Source organism: Oryx dammah, unplaced genomic scaffold, assembly GCF_014754425.2.
Source record: "Oryx dammah isolate SB20612 unplaced genomic scaffold, SCBI_Odam_1.1 HiC_scaffold_17, whole genome shotgun sequence".
Lineage (NCBI taxonomy): Eukaryota > Metazoa > Chordata > Mammalia > Artiodactyla > Bovidae > Oryx > Oryx dammah.
The window spans coordinates 36,618,224-36,631,390 of record NW_024070201.1 but is presented as its reverse complement, the minus strand read 5'-3'; the positions used below and the strand labels follow the sequence as shown (position 1 = coordinate 36,631,390).

At 46.4% G+C, this 13,167-nt stretch overlaps 1 protein-coding gene across 1 annotated transcript in view; it reads left to right on the top strand.

Moving 5' to 3' along the window:
• INSC (INSC spindle orientation adaptor protein) overlaps positions 1 to 12,771 on the top strand; it is a 94,294-nt gene extending 81,523 nt beyond the window's left edge. Inside the window, exons 9-12 of the mRNA XM_040258297.1 lie at positions 982 to 1,048; positions 3,726 to 3,881; positions 5,369 to 5,445; positions 12,146 to 12,771. Coding sequence (XP_040114231.1) covers positions 982 to 1,048; positions 3,726 to 3,881; positions 5,369 to 5,445; positions 12,146 to 12,274 — 429 coding nt within the window. The 3' untranslated portion in view covers positions 12,275 to 12,771. The remainder of the gene's footprint in view (positions 1 to 981; positions 1,049 to 3,725; positions 3,882 to 5,368; positions 5,446 to 12,145) is intronic.
• Positions 12,772 to 13,167: the final 396 nt, after the last annotated feature.

The window sequence follows — 13,167 nt, the reverse complement described above, 5'->3', positions numbered from 1 at the left end:
CAGGCTTTGCGGAGAAATAGGCCTCCACCAAGGAAAAGTGTTAATTTATGATTTAATTACTACTTGAGAGTGCTGTCCACTTCCATGGACGTGGGTGGATTTTCATTTTGCTAAATTTAATGTTAGGCTCAGTGTCATGAGTGGCATCTGGGTTAACAGGTGCCCCGTTTCCAACATACTCCAGGCGTGTTTGGCACCCTCTACAGTTTGGGGTCTGCAGGAAGTCCCTTACTGGCCTGTCCCTTAATCCAGTTTTGAGTTCTCTGTGCAACCTTGACTATGCCAGGGGGTAGTGCTGGGGTGGGCTTTTGGCTGCCCAGCTCAGAAGTTGTAACCAAGGCTCAGTGTTTACCTGGCATCAGCATTCCTTTCCTACAGGCAGAGTCCTTCAGCCATGACTGACAAGCAAGGCTCTGCAGTCCGCAGGCTTGTAAAGTGTAGCAGAGCATGAATCCTCATCAGATTCCATACAATACCTGAAGTTTATGGTGCAATGCTGCCTTTAGTTTCCTTGTCATGAACTTTATCTTAACCTTGGTCTCCATTCATTTCAGGTTGAAAATAGGTGGGGCTTAGTATCAGGGCAAGAAGCGGGGGTGGAGGGAACCCAGTGCAAGACAGGGGCTGGCCAGGAACCTGCCAATTCTGTCTGCATTCCAGGGGCTGGGTTCAAAGGGACCCTGCTGAAAGGTGATTGAGGCTTTACCTTCATTCAGGTGATTCTGTTCAGTGGTGTCCTGGGGCCCCTGAGGGCTGTCCCAGGGCCACATGCTGATGAATGGGCATAAATCACTAGGGAAATACATCTGAGTGCCAGAAGCCTGTGAAGATGGAAGAAAATACCATGGAAGGCTGGGCCAGGTAGACTGTAAGGAGTCATGGGCTAAAGGAAAGCTTTGTAGCCCCTGACTCACTTACCTGTACAGAGTACCTTTGGCTCAGGAGTTCCCATTTTCTTAGCTTCTCAATTCTCTTTTCCAGATTGTGACCATCTTGGCAAACATGTCTGTCCTAGAGCAGTGTGCGTCTGACATTATTCAGGAGAACGGTATGTCTTTTCAGCGGCGTGCGCGCTGTATGGGTTATGTGGTTCTGTGGGACCTTGTGCCTTTGTGTTTGTGTGAAGGCCTCTATGTAGGTATGTAAATGTGTACACATGGGTCTCCACATTTGCAAGGGCACATAAATGTGTGCTTATGTGGGCAATGGGCCAATAGGTAAATGTTTGCTTGCTTCCATAGCACTTTGATCTAGTGGGAGGCAGACACGGAACAAAAGATAGGGAACATCAGGTGCAGAAAGCAAAGCAGGGAAGAAGATAAGGTAAATCCAAGGTAGAAGTATGGCAGCTGCTATTTTAATTAGTGTGGTGAGGAGAAGACAGAGGCTTCGTTAGGATCCCAAAGTAAAAACCTACGCCCATAAAGGATGCATTCCAACTTTAAATTATTCTCATCATACTGGGTTTGGCTACAGGAGAAAGTTGACAGGTGGGGGGTGGGGTCACGGCAGATGGATCCCTGGATGCCTCACCTGAGGGCATCTGTTTCCTCTTGTTCCTTTGCTCCCACCTTGCGCTGAGAGTGTCACCATGTCCAGGTGAGGTGCCCAGGAGCTGATCTAAGCGGTCTCTACTGGAAAGCAGATCAGCTGGCTGCCTTGCAGCTGGGAAAGGAGTGGAAAGGGCTTCCTGTGACTGAGAAATAAAGGAGCAATTAGCAACCGGTTGGAAACCAAGAGATGCTAATGAGGAGGAGTGAGCTGGGAGCCTGGACAGCTGTCTCTGTTCCTGTTAAGCCCACTTCTCCCAGGTTGCCTTGCTGTTTTAATACACGTATACATCCCCTATCCCCCTTACTCTATTGAAAAAATATCTTTTTGTGTTAATTTTATGGATTGGGCTATTAATGAGAAACTTTTTTTTGGCCGCACTGCATGGCTCTGTTACTTACTAGTTTTGTGAACTCCATTCTTCCATCTGCAAAGTGAAACAATAATATCCACCTCACTGGGATGATGTGAGGATTAATATAAAGCTTGTTAGAAGAGGGTCACGCACAGAATAAGCTCTGTGCTATGTGTATCTGCTCTTTCAGGAAACAGTGGTCATCTCATAGGGTTTAAGTGAAGAGAGTTTGATGAACAACTATTTACAAAAGTGGGGCAGAATTTGAGGGTTCAGCAGTGGTGGTAATTCAGCCAGGGGCCACTGGAAGACTGTAGAACTCCTTGGTCTGGAGAGAGCAAGCTTTGTGCTGTGAAAGGCAATCCTCCACTTAAGACACTTGAGACTCTGACATGCCTTGCTCTGAAGCCTGGTGATTTTGTCCCTGTCCTGCCCTGAATTGTGTGTGAATGTTGGTGGATGCATGGGCCCTGCTGGAAGGTCAGAAACTGTGATCACTGGTCACCCTTACACTGGGAGGTGGGCCAGGGCAGTCCAAGCTCATTTTTATCAGTCCAGTTAGTTTTGCTTCTTCCTCAGGGGCTGGGGCTGAACTGGAGAGAATACTGGGGAGGGAACATGGTTTTGGGACCTGCTCTCTAAGCTGTAACAACCTCTCAACTCTTGGGTGACTCTGTGGCACTGAGCCTGGCTAGAACTTAGAAAATACATTCTGGATTTTTGTTGGTAGCCCCAATTTCATTGCATCTTATCTTTCTCTAGATAAGATTTATATATATTTAAAGGAAACTTTTTGTTTTGTACAATTGTAAGACTTCTCACATGAATATATCCACATTCACTCATTTGATATTCATTCACAAACCTTTGAGCTGAGCACTATTCTGACACTTAGGAGACACCCATTCAGGAAATGGACAAACATCCTTGTCCCCACAGTGCTCACCCACTCGTATAAGAGAAACTTTTTTTTTTTTTTTTTGTCAGGTTCCAGGTACAAAGCTGGGTTAGGGTTAGGGTTTGGAAAATGACCTTTATGGGAACCCTGACCATGAGGTGTCTGTAAAATTTCTTAATCGTGTGGCCCTTCCTGAAGTTGTCATCTTGGTGCCCCCTGTTTATGTCACCACAGGTCACAGTATATACCCAGGACAATCAGACCACAGCTCTGGTTTCAGGAGAAGGTGGAGAGGTTCTCAGCTGACCAAACTGAAGCCTAAACATCTCAGTCCAATTACTCCACCCTCTTCTAGTCATGAAACCCCTCTAAGACATCTGATCTAGTGATTATCCAGCCTAGGGGTAGGTCACCTCTCACCAGAGAGACCCATTACCCCTGGACCTGTCTCAGATGCAACCAGCATCAGAAGTGAAGCAGTGATGGAGGGTAACCAGTTATCTGAGTTTTCATCCCTAGCTACTTACCGCATGACCCTGGGCAATATACTTCGCCTCTCTTTGGGCCTCAAAGGGAATTATAATAAATAGTACTGAGTCTCTGAGGCTCTTAGGAGGTTTTAGGGATCATGCATTTACTGTGTATTTAACACAGCATCAGGGATGTAGTAAAAGCTCAGTGATAGCATAAAAAAAAATTTAAAAGAATGTCCTCCAAAGGTCCCCCCCCAGGTATAGTGTCTTGGTATGTGGAAGCAGAGACACCCTCAGGGCAGATGAAGCAGGAATGGCCTTGTCCAGGTTCCTCCTGTGGTTGTGGTTGAGACCCCTGAGTCACCCCAACAGCCTTGGCTTGAGCCTGCAACTCCATCCAGCTGGCCCTGCTCAGGCAGCTACCAACTGTTCCTCGCTTCCCACTCAGGGGTCCAACTTATCCTGGGCATGCTGTCTGAGAAGCCAAGGTCTGGGAGCCCCGCCGAGGTGGCGGCCTGCGAGAGAGTCCAGCAGAAGGCTGCAGTGACCCTGGCCCGTCTCAGCCGAGACCCGGCTGCGGCACGGGAGGCCGTGCGGCTGAGCTGTGAGTGGTGCTGGCCGGGGCAAGGCTGGTGGAAGGGTGGTCCGGGCTGGGAGCAGTCCTGATTTCACAGTGGTGGTGGCGATGGATGACTCAGAGCAGGGCTGGCTGTGCTGCGGAATGCTGGTGTGGGGCCCCAGGGTGTGCCCCAGGTGACCTTCCTTTCCCCTGGGGCTGAAGCTAGAGAGAGGAGAGTCTAGAGAGGTTTAAGTTGGCCAGAGAGTACTGACTTAGGCGCTTCCTGTTAATGAGGACCTCATTCTTTCATACTCTCATTCGTCTCCTCATTCATTCGCTCAGTTATTCACCTACTCTTATTTACTTAGCCACTCATTCATTTACTCGTGAATTCATCCTTTTGGTCATTCATTCATTACTTCATTTATCCGCCACTATTTCATTCATAACTCACCTGTTAAATCCCTCACTCATTCCTTCATTCAGTCAGTCCGTCATTTATTTACCCAACCAATGTTTCCAGAGCACCCACTATGCGAGGCTCTGTTCTGAGTGCTGGGCATAAAACCCTGGTTATAACCGCAACCTGAGGACAATGGCTTACAATCTAACGCAGGTAACAGATACGGAAAGAAGTTTGCACTTGAATAGCATCAAGTAATGCTCAAAGGATGTCGATGGCATGACTGGCACACAGAGGAAGTGGTCTGCATTTACCTGGGTGGGGCAAATAATGTTTTAACACAGAAATGAATCCTTAGCTGTAGTTTGAGAAGTTATTCTGGTGTGAAGGCTAAGAAGGAGTGCCCCAGGTAGAGGCAGGAGATGGCAGTGTTCCTGACCATCCAGGCCCTGGAGGACAGCAAGAGGTGGCCCTGGGGCAGCATAGAGTCCTAGCTCCATAGTGACTTTATGGAGAATAAACATCAAGAATCTGTCTGCACACTTTTTATTACTATCTTATGAGTTTTTCCCTGTTGTTTTTAGAGTTTGAGAGAAGTCATTTTGTATTGAAAAACAAGGTCATTTATTTTACTTTTCTCTGTAAAGGCTTAGGAAATATTAGCCTACTCAATCTGTAGTCTTCTTTAATTTTAGCCACAATATATTTTCTGTCTCAAATGGGCAACTGGGGAAGAAAAAGTTACTAAGATGTAAACATTGAGTTTAGCTCTGATAAAGTACCTGCATGGGAAGTTCTTTCTTAGAAGGACCTGCAGTATCTCCTGTGGTTCGTCCCTCTCCATTGTGGGTGAGCTCCATCCTGGCCAGTGTTCTGATGCTCAGGGAAAAGGTTTTGATGCTGCAGCTAATTCTGGGCCTGACCAAGGTTCATTTACACCTAAGGGAGCAGAAAATCTCCCCCACAGACTCCTCAGAGAGGTTTATCCCCCTTCCCTATCAATTGGCAGCCATCTGCCTCTACCTGGCTCCATGCAGAGGGCTATGGTAAGAGACTGGAACACCTTTGGGTCAGGCCTGGCCACACCCATCCTGACCCAGGTGTGAGGGTCTCCCCGTGTCTCTTGCAGGTATGTCCCGCCTCATTGAACTCTGCCGCTCGCCCTCAGAGAGGAACAGCAGCGACGCCGTGCTGGTGGCCTGCCTGGTGAGTTCCCAGTTTCCCCACCTCTTCCTTCCTGGGCTTTGGGGTTGCAGACCGGGGGCCAGGGGATCAGGCTATGCCACGGTTGACTTGGGTACAGGCAACTTATTCTGGGTTTCCACTTTTCTCTTTAAAATGGTAGCAAGAATACTTGTTTCACTAAGTTCATAAGATTGTGATGAAAATTATGCAAGGTCGTATAGGTAAAAGGCAGAGGCCTGGAGAACCTCCATTACACATGGTTAGTAGCTATGAACCTTTGAGGTTCTGGGGGATCTAATAGCAGGTCAAGACCAGAGGGGCTGGCTGGCAGGGTGCTGGGTGGTGTTGGTGATGCTGTGGTGCTGGCAGCATATGGTTGCTAGGATTTGATGTCTTCTGCCTGGTCCAAAGAGGACACTGTAAGAAAGCTTCCTTTCCTCCTCATGTAGAGCCCCTCTACTGGTGCTCTTCCAGCTTGTAGCTCCCTTCTTCTTTGTGGAACAGGACAGGGTAGGACAAAGTATTATTTGGCCTGTCCCCAGGATCTTCACCCAACCAAGCTAGCGCATCCTGAGCAGTCCCTACCCAACTTCTTGATGCTTGGGTCCACCATGAGAGTGCCAACAGCACCAGATGGGGACCAGATGCCTTGTCTCTACAATCCTCCCTGTTAGGCTGCATCAAATCCTAAAGCAGAGCAGCTGGAAGCATCCAGGAGCAGGGAAGCCCATTGTAAAAACCCTTTAACTTCTAGAAGGGGGTGCAAGATCTTTGATGGGCCCTCAAAGACTGTGTAGGAGAAGGGATGGACCTAGAGGTTCTTCAGCCTGTTTCACAATAAAGCCCGTCCTCACTCCATCCTTTTTTTTTTCAAACTGATCCCATCCCATTTCTGGGAGCTCCTAACAGGCAGAGTGTGGTGGTAGGAATAGCGGGCATTTTAGTCAGACACACCTGTCTTGGTTTTGCCATTAGTGAGCTGTGTAACATTGCGTAGGCCACTAAGTGCTGTAAACTTTATTCAATAAATATTTGCTGAGTGATTATATGGGCCATGTACTCTTCTAGGCTTTGGGGATGACAGAGGTGGGGAAAAAAAGAAAAACATCTCAGCTCTGATGGGGCTTTTATTTGGTACATGCAGAGCAACCTTCATCTCTTCTGTGCCTTGGGCAAGCTGGTGAAGCTTATGGAACCCTTCTCGGTATTAGTTTTAATCATGCGTAAAGTAAAATATACAGAATTAAAAGGAAGGCAATCATATTAAAATAATTATTAGACTATTTAAACAGGTGACATAGTAATAGCAGTTCAGTTCAGTCACTCAGTCGTGTACAACTCTTTGCGATGCCATAGACTGCAGCACGCCAGGCTTCCCTGTCCATCATCAACTCCCAGAACTTGCTCAAACTCATGTCCATCAAGTTGGTGATGCCATCCAACCAACTCATGGATGTTGGAGTTGGACTCATGGAATCTTGACTACCAATGAGCATAAATAATATTGAAAGTTATTCCAAAAACTGTAATGGGATGTGAAATTGTTACTGAACCAAACTTGGGTCCATATGCCCATGGGCAGTAAAGCCATTCCACTGACACTGGGTTGTGGAGAAAGAAAGTGCAGTGTTTTTGCAGGTACCAAGTAAGGAGGTCAGGTAACCAGTGCTCAAAAGGCCCAAACTCCCTAAAGGCTTTCAGGGAAAGTTTTTTCAAGACAGGATAAGGGAGGAGGGTTTGTAGGGTGTGTGATCAACTCATGGACATTCTCCTGATTGGTTGGTGCTTAGGTGATCTGGAGTTAGCATCATCACCCTTCTTATTTCAACTGGTCGAGAGTCTACGTGGGCTGCTGCTGCTGCTGCTAAGTCACTTCAGTCGTGTCCGACTCTGTGTGACCCCATAGACGGCAGCCCACCAGGCTGCCCCGTCCCTGGGATTCTCCAGGCAAGAACACTGGAGTGGGTTGCCATTTCCTTCTCCAATGCATTCCTTCTCCAATGCATGAAAGTGAAAAGTGAAAGGGAAGTCACTCAGTCGTGTCTGATTCTTCGTGACCCCATGGACTGCAGCCTACCAGGCTCCTCTGTCCATGGGATTTTCCAGGCAAGAGTACTGGAGTGGGTTCCAGGCCCTTTCCAGATACTGAAACCCCCACCAGGTGGAAGAAGTTAACTCTATGCTACGTGGGCAACATAGAGTTAACTTCTTCCACCTGGTGGGGGTTTCAGTATCTGTAAAATAGTTCAAAGGACACGGCTCAGAGTATTATAAAAATCCGCTGAGGAGAAACTAAAGGCCTCTGACTTTGTTTAATGGCTTACCTATCATCATTTTTGTCTTGCTTGACTATTTTCCTTTTCTTTCTGCATTTCTCTCTTCTCTGATTAAATGTACTCTTTGGAACTCAGGGAAGTCTAGGAGACTAAAGTTTTTGTACAGACAAGAGGCAGGTAGAGGATATGGGGGGAGAGGAGTGCTGTTCCACAAAGGCTCCATAGGGTCCTGAAAGTGAAAGTGTTAGTTGCTCAGTCATGCGATCTCATGGACTCTAGCCCACCAGGCTCCTCTGTCCATGGAATTCTTCAGGCATACTGGAGTGGGTTGCCATTCCTTCTGCTTCTGGATCTTTCCGACCCAGGGTCCTGCTCAGTTACAAAAGTCCCTATGATTCCTGTTGGTGAACAAGTAATAGTTATTGCTGAGACTTTTTGATTTGTCACTGCATTCACAGCTGAAGGAAAGGCTATTTCATTCAACTGGAGGGAAGTGAATGTAAAGATATAATATTTTTCATTGCTTTTTTCCCCACAGACCGTAATTCTGTCTGGTCTGCTGAGTACATGGAGAGTTAATACCTGCAAATGCACAGTCATTGGTCGCAACAACTGCATCTTCACAACTTGGGTGGCCAGCAGCCGCCTGACACTGAATAAGCCCTAAAGAAATGTTGAGCAGTTATAAAGCTTCATTCAGACATGGGGGCTTATTATGACTCATTTTCCATCTTTATCATTAGGTTGAAAAAGAGCGCACATATGGGCTTGGCCTCTATTTTCCATCGCTTGAAGGACTTTCCGGTAGAAAAGGGATTAAATTTCTCCCTTGTGGACAGGTTTTTGGATGCTGAATAGAGGCCCTTCCTCCAGAATCCATCCTTAATGTGGCTGCTGGCCTGATTTTCCTCATGACAGTTTACAATCAGGACCTTTCCACGAGCAGCCCTTCCCTGGGTCCCCCTTCCCTGTGGCCTACTGTCTATGTGCTCAGCCCTTTGTAGCCTGGCTCTGACCTCTGAAGACCTCCCACTGCCTCCAGGCCCTTTCCAGCTCAGGTCTGAGTGCCCTGAACCACCCTGACACTGAGCTTTGTTGCTTGTCCCAGGCAGATGCCTTCTCTACAGCTCTGCCTATACTCCCTTCAAGGCTCGGATCAAAGCCTTCATGAGGCTCAACAGGGAGTACACAGTGAGTACCTGGGCCTGCCTGCTTGGATTTTGTTTTCCCCGGTAGAAAGCAGGCTGTGTTATCCTGTGTTCTTCATGTTATGAGGGGAGGCCCTTGGAATTCCAAAGGCCTGCCTGATGCTGAAGGTCTTGACTTTTTGCCCGGACCTTCTTGTTTCCAGCCATGCTTTCTCCCCTTATGCCTAATGGCCCAGTCATGCTACCTTGGCTCATGGGAGGGGGTCTGTACTTCTCACCCTCTACCCTAGAAGCTTCTCAGGGCTGGGGTTCTTTTCCAGCTCTTGTGTTTCCATAGGACCTTAGGTTTGGTGACTGTTTCTTGCCTGGCTGAGGAACCAATGGACTTGTCTGCCCACCCCCGGTCCCCAGTGTTGGAGGATGTTCACGATTTGACCCCCAGACGGGGCTCTATGCCGCCTGGCTTGTGAGCTAGGGGCCACTTGGAGCCTGGCCTGATGGATGGAGTTGGAGGTACCTCTCTTGGCCCTCCCTAAGGCTTCTTCCGGCACTCTTCAGGTGAAGGGAGGTCACCTCACTTATCATCTCCCACGTCTGGAAAAGCAGCCACACAGACTGCCTCTTGCAAACAGAATTGATTTTTCCTTAATGAAGCGGCTGTCAGAGGGCTGCAGGGCTTGTTTAAGACTTGGCTGTTTTCAGATTGTCTGGGAATGAGGTCCTGGGAATATTGGCTATTAACAACCCTCTGAGGAAAGGAGAGGCCAAGGAAAAGGCTTCCGAGGAGGAGGGGTCCTTTGAGCTCCTGGACCCTGAGGAGGGGTGCTCTGGTCTCATTTGGGTTCATGTCCTGCACACTTTCTGAGGACCCTGGGACCTGGAGGATGTCTATTTGCCTTTGTGGTTTTTTGGGTCTAATTCTCTCTTGTATTTTGTTTTTGCTTTTCTCTCCTTCTAAAGTTTGCCTCCTCCCTTAGGGATATTGCTCTCTTTCTCTGCTCCCCCCATTCTTATTACCCCCTGAGTCCTCTCCCCTGTCTCAACTCCCTTCTCACCTCCTCACACCTAGTATCCTCTTGTTCCCTGGGTGTGCTCTTTTTCTCTCCGACACCGTCTCTTTGTCTCTCCGTCTCCCTTTCATGCTTACTCTCTTTTCTATCCGAGTTCATCTATGTCTCTCTTTTTATAGATCCTTCTTGTTCTGTGTTTCTGATGCTCTTTTTCTTCCTTCTACCTCATTTTTTCTTTTCATAGGTCTATTTTCTATTTCTTTGTCTTCCTTTTGCTTTATTTTTACCCTTGATAATGTAAAATACATTGATGGCCTCATATTCTTGCATCTGTGGAAGATCCCTGATTCCATTTTTTACAGTGACACCTTGAAGGCAGTGGGGTTATTTCTCCCAGTTGGAGCCAAGAGGAATCAGAAAGGGTAATGGAGTTCAGCCTTCAGCCCTTGGGGACATCATACCCAGGAGAGGCAGTGTGCACTAGTTAGAGATAGTATTCTGGGATCTCCCTCCTGGCACCAGTGGCTAAGACTCTGCTCATGAGCAGAGATGCATGGCCCTTATCCTTGATCCAGCTTGGATATGGCAATGCCTGTTAGTCCAATAGACAAGCCATCCTCTCTTTACAGCAACTTGGCAATTTCTCAGCACTAGGTTACCTCTTCGGAGAAAGCAATGGCACCCCACTCCAGTACTCCTGCCTGGAGAATCCCAGGGATGGGGGAGCCTGGTGGGCTGCCGTCTATGGGGTCACACAGAGTCGGACATGACTGAAGTGACTTAGCAGCAGCAGCAGGTTACCTCTTATGTCTAGATAATGAGCTACATGTTTGCTCTGTACTCAGTATAAGCTAGTGTTTTGGGCTTGCAGCATCCTGCTTGTGTTTAGGTCTGAGGGCCCTGGAATTGGACTGCTGTGTGGTCTTGGGAAGGCCAATTTCCCTCTCTGAGTCTTAGTCTCATTTCTAAATTAGAGATCATGATACTTACCTTGCTGTATCCTATGGGGATTAAATGTAATACTATGTAGATACTCAGTAAGAGTTTGCATTCCTCCTCCTTTGCTTCTCTGCCATTCCAGATAGTCTTCTCTCTGTTTTCCAAGAGAAGGGCATCCTTAAACTCCCATCTTGTTCCCTGCTGTATTTAGGTTTGAGAAGAGGGAAAGAATTAATATTCATTGAACACTTAGTGTGCATGGCTTCAGCTAACCAGCAAAGTCTGGGTAGGTACACAGCATACATTTATAGTTTAAAGGTTGCTCTAGCAGTAAAACTCAGTTTAATATTTGTTCATTTTTTTTCCCCAGCAAGCATTTATTATTTATTTGAGTCCAGTGGCAAGCCTTGTTCTACTTGCTGTAGATAGAGCAAAAAGTACAACAGTCTCTGTTTTTGAGGAGCTTGGAGTCTGGTGTGGGAGATAAACACCAAATAACAATTGCAGTCGAGTGTGAGAAGGTCGAGGTAGACAGGAGAGAGGGATTTTCTCTGCTTCCAGGAATCAGGGAAGGCTTCACAGCAAAGGTGACAGTGGGCCAGGCCTTGCAGAATGAGGACACCTGCTGGGCAGAAAAGAGTGGGTAGGGGTTTCATGTCAAGAGGAAAATCGGAGTAAGGGCACATGGACATAGAATAGGATGGCGTACTCAGGGAAGAGCGTGACACTCAGTATATGGGGACCTGGTTTCACTCTGCTTGCACCTCTTTTTCCTGTTCATCCCCATCTTGGTGGCAGAATTTCCATCTCCTTCAACTTTATGACATTGTTTCTTCTCTCTCTTCCCTCCTTTCCATTCCAAATACTTTAGAACCTTGCTGAATTCATGGATGAATGATTAGTCCTTGTTGTTCTAATGTCCCTCTAGGGACCTGAAAGTGAGAATATAATTCCACAAATGCTTCTGGCGGTTCTAATCTCTAAGAGAAACAAATCTTGAACTTAAATATGTCGCTAAATTGACCAAATCCTTAAAATGACAAATCTTCAAAACAATCAGTTTCCTAAGATGATTGAAAAACCAAGATGGCAAGATCGTTAAGACCATGAAAACTTTCAGAAGACATCCACCCTAGAGATCAAGGTACCAGTGAAGCAAGGTGACTGTGTCATAAGGTTGCTATGGTGACTAAGTGACCAGAAGGACCAGCCCACTAAGGTATCAAGGTGACGATGAGCTCAAATTGGCTGATAAATGAGCCACATACTGAAATGCATCTCTCAGGGAAGTTGCAGGCCTACATGAACCTGAGCAGACCCAGTGTGACCTCTTCTGTTTTCTCATTAGGCTGCTCTGCGTAGACTGGCCAGTGTCTGTCCTGAAGGCCTCCAGGACTCTGACTTCCAGCAGCTGGTCCAGCCCCGGCTTGTGGACTCTTTCTTACTCTGCAGCAACATGGAGGAGAGTTTTGTGTAGCAAGTGTGGGAGACAAAAGACATCCGGCATAATTCTCGAAACCCTATCTGAGTACATTCTTGTGAACATACCTGATTATATGCCAGCCCTTCACCTCCTTATTTATACTTAATTTATTTTTTATGTGAAATGAACAGAGGGCTAAATGTTCTGGCAACATCATCAGGCAGTCTGGTCTTTGGGAGTCTTTTTTTTTTAATTTTAATTTTTTGACTTCTGTGACCTTTTAGTTGCAGATGTTGAAATGCATAATGGCTAATATGACAGATTGTCATGGGTGATTTCACTTCCTCTTGCTTTCTCCACTCTCAATATGTAATCTTGCATCCTTTTTTAAAAAATTTGAGAACCAGAGTATTTTAGCTACCCAGCAGTTTTTTAAAAAGTTAGATTTGTTCTTTCTAAAATATTGTAAATGAATTTCATAGTTGCACAGACTATACTGGAAGGAAACTCTAGTTTTATTCTTAATAAACGTAATCATATAAAATGTTTCTCGAATTTTCTGATTGTATTATGTCTTAGACTAAGTTCTTGCTCCCCAAAGTTTCATGCCACAAAAACTTTCTCAGCTATTAAAACTGCATAGAAGCTTATATTGTCTTCATAGTTGTGTAAATGGGTCAAGTTCTGAGTGATTTAGTGAGAAAGCAAAAGATTTCCAAAGCCCCAGGAACTCAGTTTCCTTTGGCTTGCTTTTTTTAACCTCATGGTAAATAGTATCCTCAGATGAGGTATTAAGTAATCAAAACTTAACTCATTGACACCAACACAGACATATGGGCAGATCAGTGGAACAGAAGAGAGAGCCCAGAAATAAACTCACATACCTACAGTCAATCTTTGATAAAGGAGGCAAAACTATACAGTGGAGCAAAGACAGTTTCTTTAAT